This window comes from Hemiscyllium ocellatum, chromosome 24 (assembly GCF_020745735.1).
Source record: "Hemiscyllium ocellatum isolate sHemOce1 chromosome 24, sHemOce1.pat.X.cur, whole genome shotgun sequence".
Taxonomy (NCBI): domain Eukaryota; kingdom Metazoa; phylum Chordata; class Chondrichthyes; order Orectolobiformes; family Hemiscylliidae; genus Hemiscyllium; species Hemiscyllium ocellatum.
In genome coordinates this window covers 59,288,068-59,311,733 of record NC_083424.1, presented here as the reverse complement: position 1 = coordinate 59,311,733, position 23,666 = coordinate 59,288,068, and the positions used below count along the sequence as shown (strand labels likewise).

Genomic DNA, 23,666 nt, shown 5'->3' with positions numbered 1-23,666 from the left:
AAGGAGGGAGTTCCAGGAATTTTACCCAACGACAGGGATAGAATTGAGTGGCAGAGCGGGCCTGACTGGCTGAATGACCCATTCCCATTTCTAACATTCTATAGATTGACGAATGCATATGGCATTCCATTATTTTTAAAAGGCTACAAGCAGGGAAATTAGGGAACAAAAATCAAATAAGTAACATCTATGGTTTAAAAATTAAAGAATGGGATGGCTGGAAAAAGCTTCTGCTATCAGACAAAGACAGCATCGATGTGTAAACCTTCAGCACTGTGATCAGGTGTAACTGAGTGAGTGACAATCAGAGGAATGCTGTGTTCCTTTCTGCTTCTGCTCCCCCACCCCCTGCTCTCGAGTGCTATTTCATTTGCTTATGTTTTCTCTGCACACTGCTCTTTCCGTGCCTTGTGTTCCCCTCCCTCCAAAACCTCTCTCTCTCTCTCTCTGACTTTCTACTTCCTATTTTTTGAGCACTTTCTTCATGCTGAATTCTCCTCAGGCCCTTGCTCCTGTGAAGAATAAACAGGCCCTGCAAGGAAAAGTAGCTATTGGTAATCCGTAGTTAAAACCTGCTTTCTGAAAAACAACACAGCACTGAGATTTTGAAAATTGTGTATTATAATTATAATTAAGGCAAGTCTGTGATTATAGCTGAAAAGGAGTCCTTCAATCAAAAAGAAAATGAGATCTATTGATTAATATGGACTTTTGAAGAGTAGAACATAGAACATACAACGGTACAGCACAGTACAGACCCTTCAGCCCACGATGTTGGCAAGCATTTATCTTAATCTAAGATCAATGTAACCTACAAACCCCTCAATTTATTGCCATCCATGTGCTTGTCCAGCAGTCGCTTAAATGTCGCTAATGTCTCTGACTCGACCACCACCAATGACAGTGCATTCCACACACCCACCACTCTCTACCTCTGACATCTTCCCTATACCTTCCTCCAATCACATTAAAATTATGGCCCCGTGTGACAGCCATTTCTGCCCAGGGAAAAGTCTCTGGCTATCCACTCTATCTATGTCTCTCATTACTTTGTACAACTCTATCAAGTCACCTGTCTTCCCCCTCCTCTCCAGTGTGAAAAGCCCGAGCTCACTCAATCTGCCTTCATAAGACATGCCCTCCAATCCAGGCAGCATCCTGGTAAATCTCATCTGCACCCTCTCTAAAGCATCTACATCCTTCCTATAATGAGGTGACCAGAAGTGTGGTTTAACCAGGGTTTTATAGAGCTGCAGCAAAGTCTCGTGGCTCCTAAAGTCAATCCCCCCATTAATGAAAGCCAACACACCATATGCTTTCTTAATAACCCTATGAACGTGGGTGGCAACGTTAACAGATCTGTGTACATGGACCCAAAATCCCATTGTTCCTCCACACTGCCAAGAATCCTGTCTTTAATCCTGTATACAGAATTCAAATTCAACCTTCCAAAATGAATTACATCAATTTATCCAAGTTGAACTCTATCTGTCACTTCTCATCCCAGCTTTGCATATTGTTGTAGCTTGCAACAGCCCTCGACATGATCTACAATATCACCGACCTTTGTGTCATTTGCCACCTTTACACTTCTTCTTCCAAGTCATTTTTAAAAACTGCAAAGAGCAGAGGCCCAGAACAGATCCCCGCAGGACACCTATAGTCACCGACCTCCAGGTGGAATACTTTCCTCCCACTACCATTCGCTGTCTTCTTTCAGCCAGCCAATTCTGTATCCAGACAGCCAAATTTCCCTGTGTCCCACACCTCCTAACTTACTGAATGAGCCTACTGGGGATGGGGTGGGAGGGGGGGGAAACACCTTATCAAATGCCGTATTGAAATCCGTATACGCCACATCCACTGCGAAACCTTTGTCAACTTGTCTCATCACATCCTCAAAGAACTCAATAAGGCTTGTTAGGCATGACCTGCCCCTCACAAAGCCATGCTGACTATCTTTCATCAACTTTGGTTTCCCAAATAGTCATAAACCCCATCTCTCAGAATCCTTTCCAGTACCTTGCTTACCACAGACGTAAGACTGACTGGTCTGTAATTCCCAGGGGTTTCCCTATTCTCTTTCTTGAACAGAGGAACAACATTTACCTCCCTCCAATCATCCAGTACTACTCCCGTGGAGAGTGAGGATGCAAAGATCATCACCAGAGACGCAGCAATCTCATTCCTCGCTTCACGTAGTAACCTTGGATACATCTAGCCTGGCCCTGGGGATTTATCTATCTTGATGCTTCCCAGAATTCCCAGCACATCCACTTCCTTTAATATCAATCTGTTCAAGCTTGTTAACTTGGTCCACAGTGTTCTCACGATCAACAAGGTCCCTCTCTCTAGTGAATACCGAAGCAAAAAAACTCATTTAGGGCCTCTCCTACCTCTTCAGATTCCAGGCACAGGTTCCCTGCACTATCCCTGATCAGCCCTACCCTCTCTCTGATCATTCTCTTATTCCTCATGTAAGTGTAGAACACCTTCGGGTTTTCCCTAATCCTTCCTGCCAAGGTTTTTTCATGCCCCTCCTCGCTCTCCTCAATCCATTTTTGGGTTCTTTCCTCGCTCCTTGTAATCCTCTAAAGCTGTACCAGATCCTTGCTTCCTCAACCTTAAGTAAGCTTCCTTCTTCCTCTTGACGAGAAGCTCCTCTTCTCTTGTCATTCAAAGCTCCTTCACCTTACCATTCCTTGCTTGTCTCAGTGGGATAAAGTTATCTAACACCCGCAACAAGTGCTCCTTAAACAGCTTCCACATTTCTGTTGTGTATTTCCCATAGAATAATTGTTTCCAATTTATACTCCACATCTCCTGTCTATTAGCAGTATAATTTCCCCTCCCCTAATTAAATACCTTTCCATACTGTCTGTTCCATCCCTCTCCATGGCTGTGGTCAAGGTGAGGCAGTTGTGGCCACTGTCTCTGAAATGCTCTCACACCGAGAGATCTGTTGCCTGGCTCATTGCCTACCACCAAATCCAATATGGCCTCCCCCAGTCGGCCTATCTACATATTGAGGCAGGAATCTTTCCTGAACACTTCTGGCAAGATCATCTAAGGAGGTTCCAATCAATATTGGGGAAGTTGAAGTCACCCATTATAACAGCTCTGTTACCATCTGCATCTTTCCGAAATCTGCTGTCCAATCTGTTCTTCCATCTCTCTGCTGCTAATGGGGAGTTTATAGAAAAGACCCAACAAAGTGACTGCCCCTTTCCTGATACTGATGTCCATCCACACTGACTCAGGAGACAAACCCTCCTCAATAACCTCCTTTTCTGCAGCTGTGATGCACTTTCTAATTAACAATGATATTCTCCCTCCTCTTTTAGCCCTCTCCCTGTTCTTTTTAAAAGATATAAACTCTGGAACATCCAGCAACCATTCCTGTCCCTGTGAAATCCACGTCAAGTTATGGCCACATCAGTATATTTCCAAGTACTGATCCATGCTCTAAGTTCATCAGTCTCATTCCTGACACTCCTTGCATTGTAACCCACCCCTTTCCCCTGTCAACTGTGTATCTTTCCTGACAAGACTCTCTGCATTCTATTTCTACCCATTCAACAACTGCCCTTTCCTCTGATCTCTGGTTCTGGTTCCATCCCCCTGTCAAACTAGTCTAAACCCTCCCAAAGTGCTCGAGCAAATCCCCCACCCAGGACATTGGTGCCCCTCCAGTTTAGGTGCAACCCGTCCTTCACGTACAGGTCCTACCTTGCCAGAAGGTGCCCCAGTGATCTACGTATCTGAAGCCCTCCCTCCTGCACCAGCCCTGGAGCCACATGTTTAGCTGCAGTCGCTCCCTGTTCCTCACCTCACTAGCACGTGGCACCGGTAGTAATCCTGAGATTACTACTCTGCCCGTCCTGCTTCTTAGCTTCCACCCTAACTCCCTGAAATCACTTTGTGGATCCTCACCCCTTTTCCTCGCTATGTCATTGGTTCCAATGTATATCACAACTTCTGGCTGCTCACCCTCCACCTTCAGAATCCTGTAGACTCAATCAGAGACATCCCAGACCTTGGCACCTTCCAGGAGTCCTGGTTGCAACCACCTGTCCATTCCTTTAACTATTGAGTCTCCTACCATCCCCCTTCCCTTCTGAGCCAGAGAGCCAGGCTCAGTGCCAGAGACCTGGCCACTATGGCTTTCCCCTGATACATTCCCTCCCCGCAACAGTACCCAGAACAGTACAGTTATTGAGGGGAATGGCCACAGGGGATCCCTGACTGTTCCCTTTCTGTCCTTTGACTGTAACCCATAGACGTTTTTGCTGTACCTGACGTGAGACTACCTTCCTCTCTATTACCCCCTCTGCCTGCCGAATCATCCAAAATTCATCCTGCTCCAGTTCCAGTTCCCGAACACAGTTTCTGGGAAGCTGGAATTGCACTTCCAACAGATGAAGTCAGTGCTTGATGAAGTTCCTCATTTGAGCTCTTCGCTAAAGTTGAAGCTCATGAAAGTGAAGAAAATGTATGAACCTGGTTAGGAAATTAGGAGAATGGGCAGAGAGAGAAATCGTGGTGCCTAGGTTATTTTTCAGTAATGTGGAGACTATGCAGCATATGAAAAATTGCACCAAGAAATCGGGTCTGATTCCATTTCTGTTGAATCCTATTCTCGCTGGTGGGAAGATGGGATTGGGAAGTGACGTGAGAGCTATCCAAATTCAACAGGACCAGGCAAATCCCATTTTCTCTGGAGCAAGGCCTTTTCCTACAGTATGTGGCATCTGATTCTTCCAGCGTAGATCTAAACGCTTGGAAAGGGAAGAAAAGTATGGAAGAATGGAACTGTAAAAGTTTAAATTTACATCCACTACACTTAACACTTTGAAAACGGCTGCCTGTGACTGAGTTTTATAAAAATGCAATAAACATTTGCATAACCCAAGTGCTGTCACTATGTAACTGCTCCTGATTGCTCCATGGCTTGTCGTTATCACAGTCAGATAATATAACTCCTGAAGGAGAGTCATTCAACTCAAAATGTTAACTCTGCTTTCTATTGCCAGATTCTGCCAAACCTCTGAGCTTTTCCAGCAATTTCTGCTTTTGTTTCAGCGTTTGCAGTTCTTTGTTTCAGATTAATGCAAAGTGGAAGTCTAATATTATTAAAGGATTAATGGATTTTGATGTTGGACAATGAATACAAGCAGTCATTTGTTTAATTTCTTGAATAATTGAGAAGATTTAAATATACTCAATGCATTTTTTTGATTTTTTTTTCCTAAAGTGAAATCTGTATAGATATTCCAAACTTAATTTGATTTCATCTTAGCATGACTCCTGAAATCTCCCTAAGATGGATAGTAAGTTGGTATGGAAGATATAAGAGCAAAGGGTGGAATGTGATGTGTTGGCAGTAAATTGGCATCGGGTTATAAGAGGCCATGGGGTCATGGGATTGACGTGCTGTGTATGATTTACCATTGGGGATTTGCAGCGTAGCTTGGGGTTGGCATTGATGTGGCGCGTAAAGAGCAGATGGGGTCACAGTAACTCAACTGAGACAGAATCCCAGAGAATTGATCACCTTTTAACCAACTCTGCTTAGCACTTAGGAGTCCCTATGCCAGACTCTGATCTGTATGGAGGGATGGCAGGCCTGACTCCAGCATATCCCAGGTTAATGGTCTGTTCAGTTATCAGAGACATCATTAAATATCTACCCAGTCTGGTGTTTTCATACCATTCCACATTTAACCCCCTTCCTGTGTAATACATGCCTGGAATCCCCTCAGAATTTATTCAGCACTCAGCCTAAAAATAAATTATTTTAATGTAATTAATTTATACAAAATATTGACTGTACTATATGGAAGATAGTGGGGATGGATGATGTCAGCAAGTTCAAGAGTAATTGGGTAGATATTTGGCAAGGGAAGTGATTTGAGAGGTACACATAAAAGAATAACATTGAGTTATTTAAATGAAACCGTGTGTCACCCCGTATTTGTTACCCTCTTTTACCCATCTATCATGAGATGCTATATCACATCTCATCCTTGATTTCTCCATTTAAAAGGAACTAGTTGCAATTCAATAGGAACAATGCGTATTCAAGACCAACACTTCATACTGGAGCACAAAAGCTAGGCTGATGGACTATTGCAGGAGAAAGTGAGGACTGCGGATGCTGGAGATCAGAGCTGAAAATGTGTTGCTGGAAAAGCGCAACAGGTCAGGCAGCATCCAAGGAGCAGGAGAATCGACGTTTCGAGCATGAGCCCTTCTTCAGGATGGACTATTGCACTCTATCCAGCCTTTCAGGTAGTTTTGAAGCATTATCATTATTTGAAGAGAAAGAGATTTTTTCACTAGTGTCCCACTCAATATTAATACATATAGCATTCATAAATACATTTCATCTTATTATTCCATGTTGGCTTTTACAGGAATTTTGCTGTATTTTTTTTCTGCAATTTTTCCTGCATTGCAATAGTGACTTCAAATCAAAAGTACTTCTTTGCCTAAAAGTATTTCAGGTTGTTCCAGTGACATGAAAATTGGTATCAAACTGCAGGCTGCCTTTCTTTCAAACAAGGAGCAACAATAACGTTTTCAAACCAGATTATCTCAGCTGCTGGCATGTGATATCGAGTCATTGAGTCATACAGATGTACTGCACAGAAACAGACCTACAGTCCAACTTGTCCATGCCGGCCAGATATCCCAACCCAATCTGTTGTCCCACTTGCCAGCACCCAGCCCATAGCCCTCCAAACCCATCCTATTCATATGCCCATCCAAATGCCTTTTAAATGTTGCAATTGTACCAGTCTCACCACTACATCTGGCAGCTCATTCCATACACGTACCACCCTCTGTGTGAAAAAGTTACCCCTTAACTTTTTTGTATCTTTCCCCCCCCGTCACGCTAAACCTGTGCCCTCTATTTCTACACTCCTCCAGCCCAGGGAAAAGACTTTGCCTATTTACCCTATCCATGCCCCTCATGATTTTATAAACCTCTATAAGGTCACCCCGCAGCCTCCAGAGCTCCAGGGAAAACAGCCCCAGCCTGTTCAGCCTCTCCCTGTACCTCAGATCCTCCAACCCTGGTAATGTCCTTGTAAATCTTTTTTGAACCCATTCAAGTTTCACATCTTTCCGATAGGAAGGAGATTAGAATTGCATACAATATTCCAACAGTGGCCTAACCAATATCCTGTACAGCCGCAGCATGACCTCCCAACTCCTGTACTCAATACTCTGACCAATAAAGGAAAGCATACCAAACGCCTTCTTCACTATCCTATCTACCTACGACTCTACTTTCAAGGAACTATGAAACTGCATTTCAAGGTCTCTTTGTTCAGGAACACTCCCTAGGACCTTACCATTAAGTGTATAATTCCTGCTAAGATTTGCTTTCCCAAAATGCAGCACCTCTCATTTATCTAAATTAAACTCCAACTGCCACCTTTCAGCCCATTGGCCCATCTGATCAAGATCCCATTGTAATCTGAGGTAACCTTCTTCACTGCCCACTATACCTCCAATTTTGGTGTCATCTGTAAATTAACTAACTATACCTCTTATGCTCACATTCAAATTACTGATATAAATGATGAAAAGTAGAGGACCCAGCATCAATCCTTGTGGCACTCCACTGGTCACAGGCCTCCAGTCTGAAAAACAACCCTCTACCACCACCCTCTACCTTTGAGCCAGTTGATCCTTTAATCCCAATGGCTAGTTCTCTCTGTATTCCATCAGATCTAACCTTGCTAACCAGTCTCCCATTGAGAATCTGTCTGAACGCCTTAATGAAGTCCATATGGACCATGTCTACCGCTCTGCCCTCATCAATCCTCTCTAGTACATTTTCAAAAAAACTCAATCAAGTTTGTGAGACATAATTTCCCACGCACAAAGCCATGTTGACCATCCCTAATTAGTCCTTGCTTTTCCAAATACATGTACATCCTGTCCCTTAGGATTCCCTCCAACAACTTGCCCACGGCCAACATCAGGCTCACTGGTCTATAGTTCCCTGGCTTGTCCTTACCACCCTTCTTAAACAGTGGCACCCTGTTAGCCAAGAATTAAGCTAATAAGGAGTGTGTAAGATATGTAAAAATAGGACTCTACCTTTTAGGGTCTTAATCTCCAGATCCTATTTCATACTCACTTGTTGCATTTGTATATTTTTATATATCTGAACAATTGTTTTTACATTAACACCCTAAAAGAAGGTACATAGAACATAGAACATTACAGTGCAGTATAGGCCCTTTGGCCCTTGATGTTGCACTGACCTGAGGAACCAATCTGAAGCCCATCTAACCTACACTATTCTATTCTCATCCATATGCCTATTCATATCGGTAGTTACATTTTTGAAAGTGGTTTGACAATATATTAGTAAATAACGTTCAGATGAAATACTCTATTTGAAGAGCCACCAGCATTGCAACAGTGGGCTGAATGGTCTCTTTCTGGGCTGTAACTTTGATGTTTCACTTCACAATTTGATCTATACCTGAAAAGATGGTGGAAGCAACTTCAATCATAACTTTGAGAATTGAACTGGGTATGTGAAAAGGAAAAATTTCCAGGATTCAAGGAAAAAGTACAAGGGAGTGGGACTCATTGGATAGCTCTGTCTAAAGGTAGCGTAAGCACGCCACAGCCTCCCCCTATTGTGTACAACTCTAGTTTTTGATGTGAAGAACATGCATGCCTATTAAAGCAAGATCATAGTTTTGCAGCTCTAACTTTAATTTCCATTCTCTACCAATCAAAACAGAGCCAGACCTGGCTTGATGAAGTTGGCTGAGGAAGGTCGAAGACCATATGAATTCGTTGTGCCTGGCGAAGAAAAGTCATCCATTTCGTCATTGAAAATGATCCCATTTATTCTGGATCTCACCTTTGACCCAAATCTGCAAGACAACAAAAATAAGAACTTATTTTAATAACATCAAAAATTTCTTATTCCATCCATTCTCTATATAGCAAGAACAGTCATTTTTGTCTCAATGTTCAAAACCCACCCAAAGACAGATTGATACCAATTATCACTACTTACTTTCACACAAGTATTTTAAAATCCATAATCTATATTAATGAATGTGGGGACTAAATATTATATTCCCAGATTTGTAAATGACACTAAACTAGGTATGAGTGAAATTTGTGGAGTTGATGCAAAGGCATTCAAGGGGATTTAGAGAGGCAAATGAATGAGCAAAATTTTGGCAGTTGGAACACCATGGGGAGAAATATAAGATTATCCAGTTTGATCGGTAGACTAGGTTCTAAGAGATGCTATATTTTCATTTTTTGGGATATAAACTGAAATGGAAGTTGGACAGTTTAGTTTTGGAGTCATAAGGAGAATTGTGCAACTTGAGAAATCAGTATTGCATCATTGAGCTGTGCCACACAATGTTGTTTTTTAAAAGTAAGAAGTTGACGGGGAGACAATCAATACTGAACAGTATCAAGGATCTCTTAAGTCGAAGAAGTCCTGCCCAGCAACTGCATTGATTTGTTGAGTGCCAAGTTGAGTGCAGAGTGACAAGAACAGGAGAGAGTGAAACGTTCAGCATCCTCTTTCTCACACACACACACACTCTCTGGGCAAAACAACAGAAAACCCCGGATGGTTTAAAAGAAAACATTCATAAAAGAGAAGACCTAAGTACCTGAGCAACCATTGAATTGAAGCACAATCTTTACCATGTAGACAGCATCTCACCATTGAAAAAAATCAAAAGGTTGTGAGAGAAAACAAAACTTACCACCTCATGGTCTTTTGATGTTCAGAATTTTGTTTTTCCATCTATAGTATATTTTTTAAATTATTTGGACTGAATTTTACCAGACATGAGTGAAGTGTCAATTTTGTTGGGTTTCATAGAGGGTTTCTCTCCTAGCAAGATTTCACCACTTTTTCTGACACACGTTTCATTAGCTGGGCACAGTGTCTCTATGGTGCCCTGCTAAATCTAACTTCCTTCGTGTCAGGGATGGAAGGTCTTGTCACTGTCAGAACCTCCAAAGGGCCGTGGTGCCGTTGCCATTTTTATACCCAGTCATGCACCAGGTCAAACATTGTCAGACAGAAGCTGCCCTCCATTGTGCACATAGTGGGAGGAGAACCACAAACAAATAGTTCTCAGGGCAAATAGTGGGACAGTTGACATTGTATTGCCAACATAAAGGCACATTCATGAATGTTGCTGTTTTTAATACACTACTCTACACCTTATTGATATGGAGAGAAATAACTCCAATTTTATACCTAAGGTTGCAATGGCTCGATGAGAATATTGCTAGCACAGTATACAGGGAGTGCCTTATTTCCTTACATTTGCAAATGATTATTAGCTAATCTTGCCTCATTTCTTTGCAATTTACAATTCCTCTAAGCATTGGTGAGAAACTAGATGGTGCCAATTTCTGACTTGAAAATCTGAACATTTGCCTGGTGGGTGAAGCTCAGTGGTTGCTTCTCCAGAGTCCATGTTCACCTTCATCCAGCAACATCTCATAATATGTTTCAAGGGTATGAACTGTGTCCACCCTTCATCCATGGAAGTCGGCATTGACGTAACACCAGCCTAACCACGTCATTATGGCTCAGGAAACACACTTGCACCTCACTGCACTTTAAAGCTCACTGACACTCCACACTGAAATGCTCCTTCAGGGTTGCTCTGCACAGCAGCACACATCCCTTTGCAAGAATCTGACACAGGATACATCTCAGGGTCCACTGCTTGGTTTCATTTTGCAATTAGTTGGACATTCACAACACTACTGCAGGTTTGTTCTCACCAGCTGTCATTGCACTGACCCAGATGATATATTTCAGTCTAAGATGGCAATATTTAGTACCGTGCTCTCTTTGGGCAATATTGAGGAAAGAGGATGGTCCTCCTCTCCACCATTGTCCGCTAACAGGTGAGCCTCTGTAATAACGGTTCACCATCAGACTTCGACTGGCAGTTCCTGGTTTGCAGTGTTTGAATAAGTGTACATTTGGGATTTAAATATGGTGCTGACAGTGACAATGCCATTCACCATGTCTGTTCCACCTTCTCAACCACATCTCTTACCCGAATATAGAAGTGAGCCATTCCACCCAATTGGTGGAATGAGTGAAGTAAGGTGTTGTCTTCACCTTACTTCACTCATCCTGTCAGCATATCCTTCTCACTCAGGTATTTTATTAGTTTCCCCTTAAAAATATCAAAGCAATTCCCCTCAAATAGCAAGCCCCAGATGTCAACAGTTCTTGGGGTAATATGGTTTCTTCTGACTTTTTTAGGATATTTATTGGTAATCATTTTACATTTATGAAAGTTCAGTTTCATACATCAGTAGATGTGAAGATACACACACACACACATATATATATACTCTATTAAGAATTTACCATCTCAGATGTTTAAAGTCACACTTTCTCATTCCTGGAGAAAAGGGCCTCTGTCTCTTTCGTGATAATTATAACCTAAAGTTCTAGAATAAATCTTCTTTGCATGTTCTCTGGTGACTTTATCTTCTTTTTGTAATATGAAGACTTTAAATGTGGATAGATGATTAGATTAGATAAGATTCCCTCCAATATGGAAACAGGCAATTTGGCCCCAAGTCCACACTAACCCTCCAAAGAATAACCCACCCTGACCCATTTCCCTCTGACTAATGTACCTAACAGTATGGACAATTTAGCATGGCCAATTCATCTAAACTGCACGTCTTCGGAGTGTGGGAGGAAACCGGAGCACCTGGAGAAAACCCACACAGACATGAGGAGAACATGCAAACTCCACACAGACAGACACCCGCAGCTGGAATCAAATCCGAGGCCCTGATGCTGTGAGCCAGCAGTGAGCCAGCAGCCACTGAGACACCCAAAAAATATGGCATCACTTTGTACCAACTGCAACACATGGAGGCACAGTAGCTCAGCCGCATTACTACTCAAAACATTTGGCCTACAACTCCTCAGTTCACCTGTAAAATAGTTGTATTTTAATTCCATTGCTGCCTCTTTGTCTTTAATTCATTCAATGGTGTTGGCATTGCTGATTTGCTGAGATCAGGAGCTGAGTGGCCCTGGCAGAAGGCAAGCTGAATATCATTGAGGAGGTTACTCCTTTCCACGTGGTAGCACTGCCAATATCCTCCTCAACCATTGGCTGATGATCAAGAGGACACCGATACGGTGGTATTAGGTTGGGCTGGGCTGGGTCTGCTTTCTGTGTGCAGGGCAATTTTCCACATTGTCAGGTAGATGTTAATATTGTAGCTGAACTGAAACGGCTTGGCTAAGATTCTTCATCCTTATGTTGAGAAGAACTAGGTAGGTAGTAATAAGGAGATAGGCTGTGAGTCAGAAAGGGGTAGATATGGAAAGCCAAATCGGAAGTGGTGAGATCTAAAGATATGAATGAAGAATGATACTGCGTAGGCCGTTATGAGAGACATGAGAAGCCTAGGTAAAGTCATGAAAATGATAACAGAAAAGTACTTGCAATTATAAAGCAACTTTGATGACAACAGTATAATCTAAGAATTCTAAAGCCAATCAATATGAGTTTTGAGAAGGTTTGTAGCTCAGGCTGAGGTTCTGGATGTAAGTTTGCTCACTGAGCTAGAAGGTTTGATCTCAGACGTGTTGTCACCATGCCAGGTAACATCACCAGTGAGCATCCAGGGAAGCACTGGTGTTATGACCTACTTTCTATTCATGTGTTTAGGTTTCTTTGGATTGGTGATGTCATTTCCTGCGAGGATATTCTGCGCTTGAAAGTCATTTTAAACTGAACAGACTATATTAAGAAAGCTTGCAGACACTGACATTTGCCAACAGGTGGCGATAGACTCTCCCCGACAAGCAGAGAACCGAATCACAGCCTTACTCAAAAAACTTCAGAAATCTAGAGAATTAAACAAGATAGACTTCCAAAAAATGAAACCAGACGAATTGAACTCGCTATGCTTCTATGGATTACCCAAAATTCACAAACCAGGAGCCCCATCCTCAAACCCATAGTCTCAGTACCTAGAACGCCAAGGTACAAATTAGCCAAGGAACTACACCAAAGACTAAAACACTTCGAAGAAGACTCACACCATTCCATTCAGTCCACTCAAGAATTGCTAAACACTAAAGACACCAAGATAGAAGAGGATGAAATGATAGTCTCCTTTGATGTAACAACCCTGTGCACATCCATCCACATCAACCTGCCAAGGAACACTGACTACACTATTAGAGGAGCCAAAGACACATACAGCAAATGCCACCAACTTCATCAGTAAGGACAACATCATCAAGCTAGTGGGCATATGCCTTATAACCCATTTTACTTTCAATAGCAAAACCTACAGAAACCAACAGAACACCCATGGGATCTCCGATATCAGGGTTCTTAGCTGAGGCAGTAATGCAGAGACTCGAACAAACAGCTCTGCCAACCATCCAACCAAAACTTTGGGTCCGCTACATGGATGACTTTAAACAAAATAAATTAGAGGAAACCTTCAAGACCATCGATAATACCCTTGCTGGCATAAAATTATCTAAAAGAGGAGGAAAACAACAACAAACTGCCATTCCTAGATGTCACTGTTGAGCAAATAGCCAATGGGGAACTTCAAACCAGTGTCTACAAGAAAACAACACATATGGACCAAATACTGAACTATAGAAGCAATCAGCCCAACACCCAAAATGAAGCTGCATTAGAACATTATTTCAACAAGCCACCACATTTTGCAGCACCGAGGAACTCCAAAGAGTAGAGGAAAATCACCTACACGGTGTATTCAAAAAGAACGGGTACCCATAAACACAATCCGCTAATTTCTCAGCAACAAACCCAAACAAGCAGACAAAACACATCCAGAAACCCGAGCCACTCTCTCCTACATCAAAGACATCTCAGAAATGACTGCCAGACTACTCAGAACCTTTGCTGAAAATGTGTTGCTGGAAAAGCGCAGCAGGTCAGGCAGCATCCAAGGAGCAGGAGAATCGACATTTCGGGCATGAGCCCTTCTTCAGGAATGAGGACAGTGTGCCAAGCAGGCTAAGGTAGGGAGGAGGGACTTGGGGAGGGGTGTTGGAAATGCGATAGGTGGAAGGAGGTCAAGGTGAGGGTGATAGGCAGGAGTGGAGGTGGGGGCGGAGAGGTCAGGAAGAAGATTGCAAGTTAGGAAGGTGGTGCTAAGTTCGAGGGTTGGGACTGAGATAAGGTGGGGGGAGGGGAAATGAGGAAACTGGAGAAATCTGAGTTCATCCCTTGTGGTTAGAGGGTCCCTAGGCGGAAGATGAGGCGCTCTTCCTCCAATTGTCGTGTGGTTATGGTCTGGCAATGCAGGAGTCCAACGACCTGCATGTCCTTGGTGGAGTGGGAGGGAGAGTTGAAATGTTGAGCCACGGGGTGGTTGGGTTGGTTGGTCCGGGTGTCCCAAAGATGTTCTCTGAAACGTTCCGCAAGTAGGCGGCCTGTCTCCCCAATATAGAGGAGGCCACATCGGGTGCAGCGGATGCAGTAAATGATGTGTGTGGAGGTGCAGGTGAATTTGTGGTGGATATGGAAGGATCCCTTGGGGCCTTGGAGGGAAGTAAGGGGGGGAGGTGTGGGTGCAGGTTTTGCATTGCAGGGGAAGGTGCCGGGAGTGGAGGTTGGGTTGGTGGGGGTGTGTGGACCTGACAAGGGAGTTATGGAGGAAGTCGTCTTTTCGGAACGCTGATAGGGGAGGGGAGGGAAATATTTCCCTGGTGGTGGGGTCTGTTTGGAGGTGGCGGAAATGACGACGGATGATATGATGTATATGTTGGTGAGGTGGTAGGTGAGGACCAGTGGGGTTCTGTCCTGGTGGTGATTGGAGGGGTGGGGCTCAAGGGCGGAGGAGCGGGAAGTGGAGGAGATGCAGTGGAGGGCATCATCGATCACGTCTGGGGGGAAATTGCGGTCTTTGAACAAGGAGGCCATCTGGGTTGTTCGGTATTGGAACTGGTCCTCCTGGGAGCAGATGCAGCAGAGACGAAGGAATTGGGAATATGGGATGGTGTTTTTACAGGGGGCAGGGTGGGAGGAGGTGTAGTCTAGGTAGCTGTGGGAGTCGGTCGGTTTATAGTAAATGTCCGTGTTAATTCAGTCACCCAAGATAGAAATGGAGAGGTCTAGGAAGGGGAGGGAGGAGTCTGAGATGGTCCAGGTAAATTTGAGGTCAGGATGGAAGGTGTTAGTAAAGTGGATGAACTGTTCAACCCCCTCGTGGGAGCATGAGGCAGCGCCGATACAGTCATCGATGTAGCAGAGGAAAAGATGGGGGATGGTGCCAGTGTAGTTGCGGAAGATGGACTGTTCCACATATCCTACGAAGTGGCAGGCATAACTGGGGCCCATGCGGGTGCCCATGGCTACTCCTTTAGTTTGGAGGAAGTGGGAGGATTGGAAAGAGAAGTTGTTCAGGGTGAGGACCAGTTCAGTCAGTCGAAGGAGGGTGTCAGTGGAAGGGTACTGGTTGGTACAGCGGGAAAGGAAGAAGCGGAGGGCTTTGAGTCCTTCGTGATGGGGGACTGGGGTGTACAGGGACTGGATATCCATGGTGAAGATAAGGCGTTGGGGACCAGGGAAGCGAAAATCCTGGAGGAGGTGGAGGGCGTGGGTGGTGTCCCAAACGTAGGTGGGCAGTTCTTGGATTAAGGAGGACAGGACCGTGTCGAGGTATGCAGAGATGAGTTCGGTGGGGCAGGAGCAGGCTGAGACAATGGGTCGGCCGGGGCAGTCAGGTTTGTGGATTTTGGGCAGGAGGTAGAAACGGGCGGTGCGGGGTTGTGAGACTATGAGGTTGGAGGTGGTGGATGGGAGATCCCCTGAGGTGATGAGGTTATGGATGGTCTGGGAGATGATGGTTTGGTGGTGGGAGGTGGGGTCATAGTCAAGGGGGCAGTAGGAGGAGGTGTGCGCGAGCTGGTGTTTAGCCTCAGCGGTGTAAAGGTCGGTGCGCCAAACTACTACCGCGCCTCCCTTGTCTGCCGGTTTGATAGTGAAGTTGGGGTTGAAATAGAGGGAGTGGAGGGCTGCACGTTCCGAGGGTGAGGTGTTAGAGTGGGTGAGAGGGGTGGAGAGGTTGAGACGGTTAATGTCGCGATGGCAGTTGGCTATGAAGAGATCGAGGGCAGGTAAGAGGCCAGCACGGGGCATCCAGGTGGGTGGGCTGTGTTGGAGGGGGGAGAAGGGGTGGTCAGAGGGTGGGCGAGAATCCTGGTTGAAGGAGTAGGCACGGAGGCGAAGGCGGCAGAAGAATTGTTCGATATCTCGCCGCGTGTTGAACTCGTTTATCTGAGAGTGTAGGGGAATGAAGGTGAGGCCCCTACTGAGGACTGATCTTTCATCCTCAGAGAGGGAGAGGTCTGGAGGGATAGTGAAAACACGGCAGGGCTGGGAGCTAGGACCTGGTGTGAGGCTGGAGCTGGGAGTGGGGCAGGGATAGGTGTGGGGGCGGGGTTAGGTGTGGTGACGGAGATCGGTGTGGGGGCGGGGTTAGGTGTGGTGACGGAGATCGGTGTGGGGGCGGGGTTAGGTGTGGTGACGGAGATCGGTGTGGGGGCGGGGTTAGGTGTGGTGACGGAGATCGGTGTGGGGGCGGGGTTAGGTGTGGTGACGGAGATCGGCGTGGGGGCGGGGTTAGGTGTGGTGACGGAGATCGGTGTGGGGGCGGGGTTAGGTGTGGTGACGGAGATCGGTGTGGGGGCGGGGTTAGGTGTGGTGACGGAGATCGGTGTGGGGGCGGGGTTAGGTGTGGTGACGGAGATCGGCGTGGGGGTGGAGACAAATGCGGCGTGGTAGTTGTGCAGGTGAGTGATGTCACTAGGGGTGGAAGTGGCTGCGGCGATGGCAGAAACGGTGTTGTTCCCGATGGATTCACGGCCTCCCCGGGCTCCACAGCTGTTAGCGATGGTCTTCCTGGCGATCGCGGAGGCTACAAGATCAGTGGGGGCGGAAGTGACGTCATGGTTCGTGGTGGCGGTTGCTGCCTCCCCGGGGTCCACGGCTATCGGGAACAACACCGTTTCTGCTGTCGCCGCAGCCACTTCCACCCCCAGTGACATCACTCACATGCACAATGACCACGCCGCATGTGTCTCCACCCACTCACCAATCTCCGTCACCACGCCTAACCCCGCCCCCACGCCGATCTCCATCCGCACGCCTAACCCCGCCCCCACACCGATCTCCGTCACCACGCCTAACCCCGCCCCAACGCCAAACCCCACACCCGCCCCATCTCCGTCCCTGCCTCGATTCCCGCCCCTACGCCTAACCCCGCCCCCACTCCCAGCTCCAGCCCCACAGCAGGCCATAGCTCCCAGCCCTGCTGTGTTTTCAGACCTCCCCCTCTCTGAAGATGAAAGATCAGTCCTCGGCAGAGGCCTCACCTTCATTCCTCTACGCTCTCGCATTAACAAGTTCAACACGCGGCAAGATATCGAACAATTCTTCTGCCGCCTTCGCCTCCGTGCCTACTTCTTCAACCAGGATTCTCGCCCACCCTCTGACGACCCCTTCTCCCGCCTCCAACACACCCCATCCACCTGGACACCCCGTGCTGGCCTCTTACCCGCCCTCGATCTCTTCGTAGCCAACTGCCGCCGCGACATTAACCGCCTCAACCTCTCCACCCCTCTCACCCACTCCCTACCTTTTATCTTAGCCTGCTTGGCACACTCACCTCGCTCCTGAAGAACGGCTCATTCACGAAACGTCGATTCTCGTGCTCCTTGGATGCTGCCTGACTTGCTGCACTTTTCCAGCAAAACATTTTCAGTTCTGATCTCCAGCACCTGCAGTCCTTACTTTCTCCTACTCAGACCCCTTGGCATCATGGTAGCCCACAAACCCACCACACTGAAACAGCAGCTAATGAACTTAACAAAACTAATGTCGTTTACAAAATACCGTGCAAGGACTGTAACAAACACTACATTGGACAAACAGGCAGAAAACTAGCCACCAGGATACATGAACATCAACTAGCCACAGTATGACATGACCCCCTCTCACTAGTATCCTTACATACGGATGAGGAAGGACACCAGTTCGACTGGGACAACACATCCATCCTAGGCTAAGCCAAACAGAGACACACATGAGCATTCCAACCAGAACTCTATCAAAAACACATCGACTTGGACCCCATTTACCACTCTCTGAGCAAAATAACAGGAAATGACATCACCACAGGAAATGATGTCACCAACCCAAGGAAACCTAAACATAAATAGAAAGTGGGTCATTACACTAATGCTTCACCAGAGGCTCACTAATGAGGTTACCGGGCATGGTGGCAAAACGTCTGAAAACGAACCTACTAGCTCAGCTAGCAAACTTACATCCTGACCAGATACCTTTGATTTGCAATTTCTAATGTTATTTAGGAAATGAATAAAAGTAGTTATAATAACTGCCAAGTGGAGGGAATCATCATTCTCTTTCCTTCATTCTTATGTGGAGGTATATTTCTACCCACGTCACCCTCAGCCCATTATTACAATTCCTGTTGTGGCCAAAAAGAGCTGTGACAAAGTTCATATACCAAATAAGGTACCCCGTTACCCTCTCACACACTACAATAGCAGGACCAAGAAGAAACAGCAAGCGGAAGAAACAAATAGACACCAGTAATCTCTTACTCTAAATTAATGGTGCTGGTTACTGACACAGCGCTGCCATCCTCTGCTACAAGGGACAAATGGGATGTCCCATGATCATCGGTGGTGTAGAACTCAGGCTCATAGTATTCTGGAGGATGTGTTGTATTGTCTGTGATTTTACTCCACAGCTTTGCCGCATAATACTCTGAAGTCATATTGGAAATGAACTGTTAATGAAAAGGATCCAAAGAATAAAATGATTAGTATAGTGCAGTGGACCTCTCAGTTTAGAGATCAGGATTTGAATGAGTCCAGACCGAATGGATGAAGTCTCTGTCTGTCTTTGCTGAATATTCAGGTTTTCAATTTAATGGATATGTGCAGGCTGAACCTGAAACACACAAGTCAATATTAAATGGTCAGTCTCATTCGTAGAGGACATAGCATAGCTGGTGCTGGAAATGGCTGATGTCACACAGGATAGTTGAAATGCATCTCGGACAATGACTTCAGGCAGTGTCTTTAAGGCAGTGTTCAGTTTGTGTGTGGCAAGTCCCGGCAACTAGCGCACAACATTCCAGGAACTCAACTGCTTCCTCAGAGAATCATGATGGACTATACAGGGTATGATTGTATGATTGTTTCTAAACAAGGCACAGGCTAAAACCTTCTGGTCCATCTTATTCATGCTGGCTTATTGAAAGATCTGTCGAATGAGTCCCACTCCCACATTTTCCAAAGCCCTGCAAATTTTATCTTCACAAGTATAAATCTAATTCGCTTTTGAAAAGTATTTTTGAAAATCTTTCCACCATCAGGCAGTGTTTTTCCGATCCCTGCAATTCACTGTGTCACCCTGTTTCATTTTACTCCACATCCTAAATCTGTTACATTTGGTTACTGATCTTGCTGCATGCGGAAATGATTTGTTGTATTTACTTTTTCAAAGTTCTACCTAATTCTGAATTTTCTGTTTGAGACATGCTTTTTATGCTCCCACCCTGCAGTTTCAGATCAAAAGGAGAAGGTAATTTTAAAAACTGTTTTCAAGCTTAAGTTCCTTTAGAACTCCATTTGCTGCATATTAATACTAAATGCTACCGTATATGGTAGTCTTAGACATAACAGGCTCTAATCTGAATGTTGGATTGCTAAGAGATTATTCATTGAACTGCATCAATAATGCATTATTTCTCTAACTCCTCCCACATGGTTCTTTGTGCCCGGAAGGGAGCAGCTTAATGACATCATCACAAGGTTGCTCTAGAGTCCTAAAACCTATCCACAATACCCCTTTCTAAGACTTTCTTCCTTTCTTTCTAAACATTGATGAACATATTTATACATTCTCAAATGAATCAAGTGACTTAGATTACTCCTTTTTACAACATTTTGTGTACAGTTTCTCCTTATCTCTCTCACTCCTCCCGAGTCCTTGACTTGATTAATCAGTGTTATTAGATGGATAAGGAAAGTCTATGAGAATGTATAGAAACACTTCACATGAAGTTGGTGAGCTTTCTCTTTCTCTGCTGATTTCCATTAATTCAGAGATTTAATCAGTCTGGAAGCTTGATCACACACCTTGAACAAATTGTGCTTGCTGAAGGGTCCTATGCTGGTATAATTCCAGTAATACAGAGGGAAATTGCTTCTTCGATGTTAATAGCTTGTCTATAAGGCAATGTTGTGTGGGAAAACAGGGATGTAGTTCGTTCTGCAGTAGTTGTTCCTCACATAAAGAAGCATGTTCCATTGGAGTATTGACCTGTTCTTCAAGGTTCTGTCTCAAAGCATACATTTATGTTTTGACTTGGAAAAGATTTGGTTTGATGTTTGATGTGTTCTTTAGACTGTACAGTTTCTCATGTTTTCAAAGAAAAAAATCTATTCTTTTTTTGTGGAAAACTAGAATTGTGGATGAAATCTGACTCTGTTCATTTTGCTTCCCAAGTGGCTGGATCAAAACCGGAAACAAACAGATTCGAGTGTGGGCTGCACAGTGGCTAGCAGCGCCAGAGATCTGGGTTCAATTCCTGCCTCAGGCAACTGTCTGTGTGGAGTTTGCACATTTTCCCCGTGTATGCGTGGGTTTCCTCCGGGTGCTCCAGTTTCCTCCCACGGTCCAAAAATGTGCAGGTTAGATGAATTGGCCATGCTAAATTGTCTGTACTGTTAGGTGAAGGGGTAAATGTAACCAGAATGGGTCTGGGTGGGTTGCTCTTCGGAGGGTCGGTGTGGGCTTGTTGGGCCAAAGGGCCTGTTTCCACACTGTAAGTAATCTAATCTAAAGTCATTCAGCACAGAAAACGGCCCTTCAGTCCATTTTATCTGCTCCAGTCATTTAACATCTATCTATCCTAATCCCACTTTTCTAGCATTTGACCCAGAGCTTTGTCTGTTATGATTTCAAGTGCTTTTCTAAATTGATCTTAATTGTCGTGATGGTCCCTACTTCTACCACCACTTTGGCAAGGAGTAACAGATATTCACAACCCTTTTGAAACTTCTTGTAACTTTATGAACCATTTCTCCCCCCTCAAATTCTCTCTAAATCCCCTGCTCCTTACTGTAAAACAGCAACAATGACCTGGTTATTGAACGGAAAAGGGTCTCCCTATCTACTCCATCTATGCCACTCATATCTTTGTATAATTCAGTATCGTCTCTCGTGAGAATGACCCCAGCCTAACTAGTCTGTCTTCTTAGCTGAAACACTCCAGCTTAGGTGTAATTCTTGAGTGTCCTCCACACTCTCTCTAATGCAATAACATCTTTTTTATAGTGTGACAGCCAGAACTGCGTACAGTACTGTGACCTACCGAACATTGTTAAATGGTCCATCCGAACCTCTTAGCTTTTGCAATATTTTTTAATGCTTTGACAATAACAGCAAATACAGGGCAACCCCTGCATCCGCTGAATCATTTTCCACGATTTTAGTCACCTGCGGTTTACTGCGGCCTGAACTTATTAAAGGGAACCTTCCGGAACCAGGGACTGGAGGTTGCTGCAAAGGTGAATGTCTGGTTGAGCTGAATGGGTTTGCACCTATCCGCAGTTTTGGGCTTCCATGGTAGGTCTTGGAATGTATCCCCCCGCAGGTATGGTGGGGTTCTTAATTTTTGTAAACACCTTATCCAGTTGTCCTGCTACCTTTAAGGATCAATGGACATGCACATCAAGGTCCCTCTGTACTTCCAAAGGGTCCTACCATTCAACATGCACACACTTTGTTAGTCCACCCAAAATACATCCCACATTTTGTGAGGATTAAATTCCATTCTTCCTATTAAGCTCATCTGATCAGCCCATCTAATTTATTTTGTAGTCTAAGGTTTCCCTCACTATTTATCAAAGCACCAATGTTTGTGCCATCTGTAAACTTACAGTCATACCTCCTAGATTCACATCTGGATCATTAATATGCTTTACAAAGGTTTCCAGCAAAACAAATTCCTTTGACCATCACCCTCTGTTCTCTACTACTAAGCATCTACACCTCCTCAAAAAAGTCAGACAAATTCATTAGACATGACCTTCCATTTACAAAGCCAAGCTGATTATCTTGATCAATCCTTGTCTTTTCAAGTGGAGATTGATCTGTCTTATCATTTTTGAGAAAACTTGTAGCTCAGGTTGATGAGAAATATGAAAGTTAGCTGGCTGAGTTGGAAGGTTTGTTTTCAGACATTTCATCATCATGACCAGGTGTTGGTTTCTTAAGGTTTGATATCACCCTATAAGTAAAAAGTGAGATCTGCAGATGCTGGAGATCAGAGCTGAAAATGTGTTGCTGGTTCAAGCACAGCAGGTTAGGAATAATGAAGGGCTCTGGCCCAAAACATCGAATTTCCTGTTCCTTGGATGCTGCCTAAACTGCTGTGCTTGAACCAGCAACACATTTTCAGCTATCACCCTATAAGACCTATAAATAGTGAGGTGGGACAAAGTACCAGTGCTTCACCAGAGATGCGTACTGGTGATGTTACCCAGTCACGGTGACAAAACGTCTGAAAACAAACCTTCCAGCTCAGCGAGCTATCTTACATATTGATTCTGTCTCTCCAATTGTTTTCCAATAGTTTCCAACTGTTTCCGATAGTGATGGCTGATTGGCTTGTATTTAGTTGTGCTCCTCTGGCCAGAGAGGTTTGGAAAATAATGTCAGAGTCCCTGTTTCTCACAGCAAAGTATTCATTTAAAATGCTCGCTATGTCTTCCATGTCTACATAGAATTGTCACATTAATCCCTTGAATTTATCATCAATGAACTTGGTGTCTCCAATCAATCTTACAAACTCATCACAAGTCACCTTCTTGGAAACCTTAAAACATTACAGCAGGAACAGCAGTGCTTTTCCAGTGTCATATCCATGCAAATACCTAGACAATGCCTAACTCACACCCATGGACATTCAAGGTAGGACAAGAACTAATGACAATTCAGTTAGTGTGCAGTGTGACTGTGCATGGTGATGACATTTCAATTAACTGAACAACATTAAACTGATAATTTACCTCAGTTATGTTGACAAATTGTGGATCTCCCATCATGCCTCTCTTTGCAAATGCAAATTTAAAGGCTTCAACTATTCGGTGATATGTCAAGGCCCTCTGCTTCGGAGAAGAAACACTATCTGAAGTAAAATTGTAACCTGTAAATAAAAAGTAAGCTGAGACATAACATGGGAATGTAATTATCTGAATGAAGTCCATCAGTAATCCAAGGAACATGGGATAAAGATCTTTCATGCTGGTTTTAATGTGAAATCAATACAAAACATCAGAAGCCAATGTCGCACCATTCTTAATGCACGAAAGGAAATTCAGACACATTAGTCTCACATGAAAATTGACAGAATGTTACAATGGATCATCCAAAGACCTTCCAAGATAAAATAATCTGTTAAAAGGTAGTCAACACATTTTCAGAAATGAGAGATCCTATCTGTTCTCCCACTTGAAGCTACATCTCAATTTGACTCTGGAAGTAACTGAACTGATTGCCACAGTC

The 23,666-nt window shown here is 44.5% G+C and overlaps 1 protein-coding gene across 3 annotated transcripts in view; it reads right to left on the bottom strand.

Annotated features, from left to right (window-relative positions):
* LOC132827232 (glutathione hydrolase 1 proenzyme-like) overlaps positions 1-23,666 on the bottom strand; it is a 189,009-nt gene that overhangs the window by 21,567 nt on the left and 143,776 nt on the right. For all 3 annotated transcript variants that reach the window (XM_060843858.1, XM_060843860.1, XM_060843859.1), the window contains 3 exons: positions 23,171-23,307; positions 18,689-18,876; positions 8,782-8,909 (listed from right to left, as the gene is read on the bottom strand). In XM_060843858.1, the coding sequence (XP_060699841.1) occupies positions 8,782-8,909; positions 18,689-18,876; positions 23,171-23,307 (453 nt within the window). The remainder of the gene's footprint in view (positions 1-8,781; positions 8,910-18,688; positions 18,877-23,170; positions 23,308-23,666) is intronic.